Source organism: Stegastes partitus, unplaced genomic scaffold, assembly GCF_000690725.1.
Source record: "Stegastes partitus isolate 25-593 unplaced genomic scaffold, Stegastes_partitus-1.0.2 Scaffold1003, whole genome shotgun sequence".
Lineage (NCBI taxonomy): Eukaryota > Metazoa > Chordata > Actinopteri > Pomacentridae > Stegastes > Stegastes partitus.
In genome coordinates this window covers 154469-156225 of record NW_007578734.1, presented here as the reverse complement: position 1 = coordinate 156225, position 1757 = coordinate 154469, and the positions used below count along the sequence as shown (strand labels likewise).

The 1757-nt window shown below is 38.7% G+C and overlaps 1 protein-coding gene across 1 annotated transcript in view; it reads left to right on the top strand.

The window, feature by feature from the left end:
- Positions 1-1757, top strand: part of LOC103366994 (stimulated by retinoic acid gene 6 protein homolog) — a 14100-nt gene that overhangs the window by 11045 nt on the left and 1298 nt on the right. Inside the window, exons 15-16 of the mRNA XM_008294874.1 lie at positions 734-897; positions 1105-1242. Coding sequence (XP_008293096.1) covers positions 734-897; positions 1105-1242 — 302 coding nt within the window. The remainder of the gene's footprint in view (positions 1-733; positions 898-1104; positions 1243-1757) is intronic.

Here is a 1757-nt window from a genome sequence, read left to right as displayed (position 1 = left end):
AAAAGCTGCAAATTTATAAAAATACAGATTGTTCATGTGGACATAATTTAAGATTTGGGCTGTTTTTGTGGTTAAATAGTAAATTGAAAACTTTTTTTATTACTAGATCTTTACTGGAGCTGTAATCAACAAACAGGGAAAATCTGTAAAATTACAGTAAATTGTAAAAGTAAAAAAGTTTTTATTTTATTTTATTTTATTACAGTGTACTTCGAATAATTATTTAATGGAAATGTTGCTGTCATATAAAGGAAATTGTCTTTTTTATTTTTTATTTTTAAAGGTGATATTTGGTAGCTTTCAAAAACTGGACAACAGTAAATAAAAATTAAATCAAAATTAAGAATAACATTTGTAACTGAACAGTTAAAGAAATATTCCTTTTATTTCATAATACAGTTTCATAGAAACAGCAGATAAGACATGAAAATTTTAAAATAACAGTAAGAACAAAAGAGAAAACACACCTCACATAATATAGTTAAAAATCTTTTATTAGAGCCTCGCTGCTCCAAAGATACCCACATGTTTTAAATCTCTTCCCCACAGTTTAATGGTGTTTTATTCAAAAACAGGAAGCCTCCTGAGCATCAAATGTGACCAAACGCCTCCAGAGCCACTAAAGACTTCACACACTTTCCCCCACAGGACCAGTAGGACCAGTAGGACTGACCAGGCCCAGTAAACTCACTGTAAAGCCTCCAGTAATAATCTCTGTGGTGTTTTATGTCAGAGAGTCCCTGTTCCTGCTGACCTACCTGCTCTTCCTGATCAACACTGTGGTGGGACTGATCGTGGCGATATGGAGGATGGTGATAACGGCTTTGTTCAACATCATCCATCTGGGCCGCATCGACATCAGTCTGCTGCATCGCACCGCAGAGTCCTACGACCCAGGTAAGCCAGGATCTGGACCACAGTGGAGTCCTTCTGCATTAAGGAATTAAGGAGGTTTAGGTGCACAGATTTGTTAGAAGGGTGACTTAATTAACAGATCTGGTCTCACTGAGCTATTTAAAGACAAATAAAAGACCAAATAATGAACATGTTATCCATCAAATATGAAATCAAAGTTACATTTCTGTGACCTCTGACCGCCTCCAGCCTACGAATACTACACCAACTTCCTGAAGGTGGAGGTCAGTCAGTCCCACCCGGTGATGAAGGCTTTCTGCGGGGTGCTGCTGGACATGATGGTCGAAGGTGGACGAGCTGGACAGAAGATACGAGACGCAGAAGAAGGTAGAGACCGAACAGTTTCAATATCCAGACGCACATGCAGCTGAGCTTTAGACTGAAAGGTTTCTGAATATCAACGAGCAAAACATCTACAGTCACTGTGATGCTCATGTAAACGCTAGAAAACATGGATGGAAAGTAGAGGAGGTGGAAATGTAGAGATATACTAATAGATGAAGAGTTAATGGACCAGCAGAGTTTTTAGGATTCAGCCTCAAATGCCATAATCACCTTCTTTAATTATCCAAAACACAAAGAAAATGTGTAAAAGTGGAATTTTACTCAGATGGACAGAATTTCCGTAAAGGTTTCAGAGCACAAACAGATTACAAACAGGTCAAACTGTAATGCTGGAAAGCTGTTGGACTGGTGGTTTATGAACTGAAGGAGAAATGAGCAAAGTGGGAGCAGGTGATGCAGCACCTGAAACACACCTGGGAGGGCAGATAATGAGGGCAAGACGAGTGAAACGGGTAAAACTGTGATATTTAAGGAGCATGAATGGACAAAACTCACAG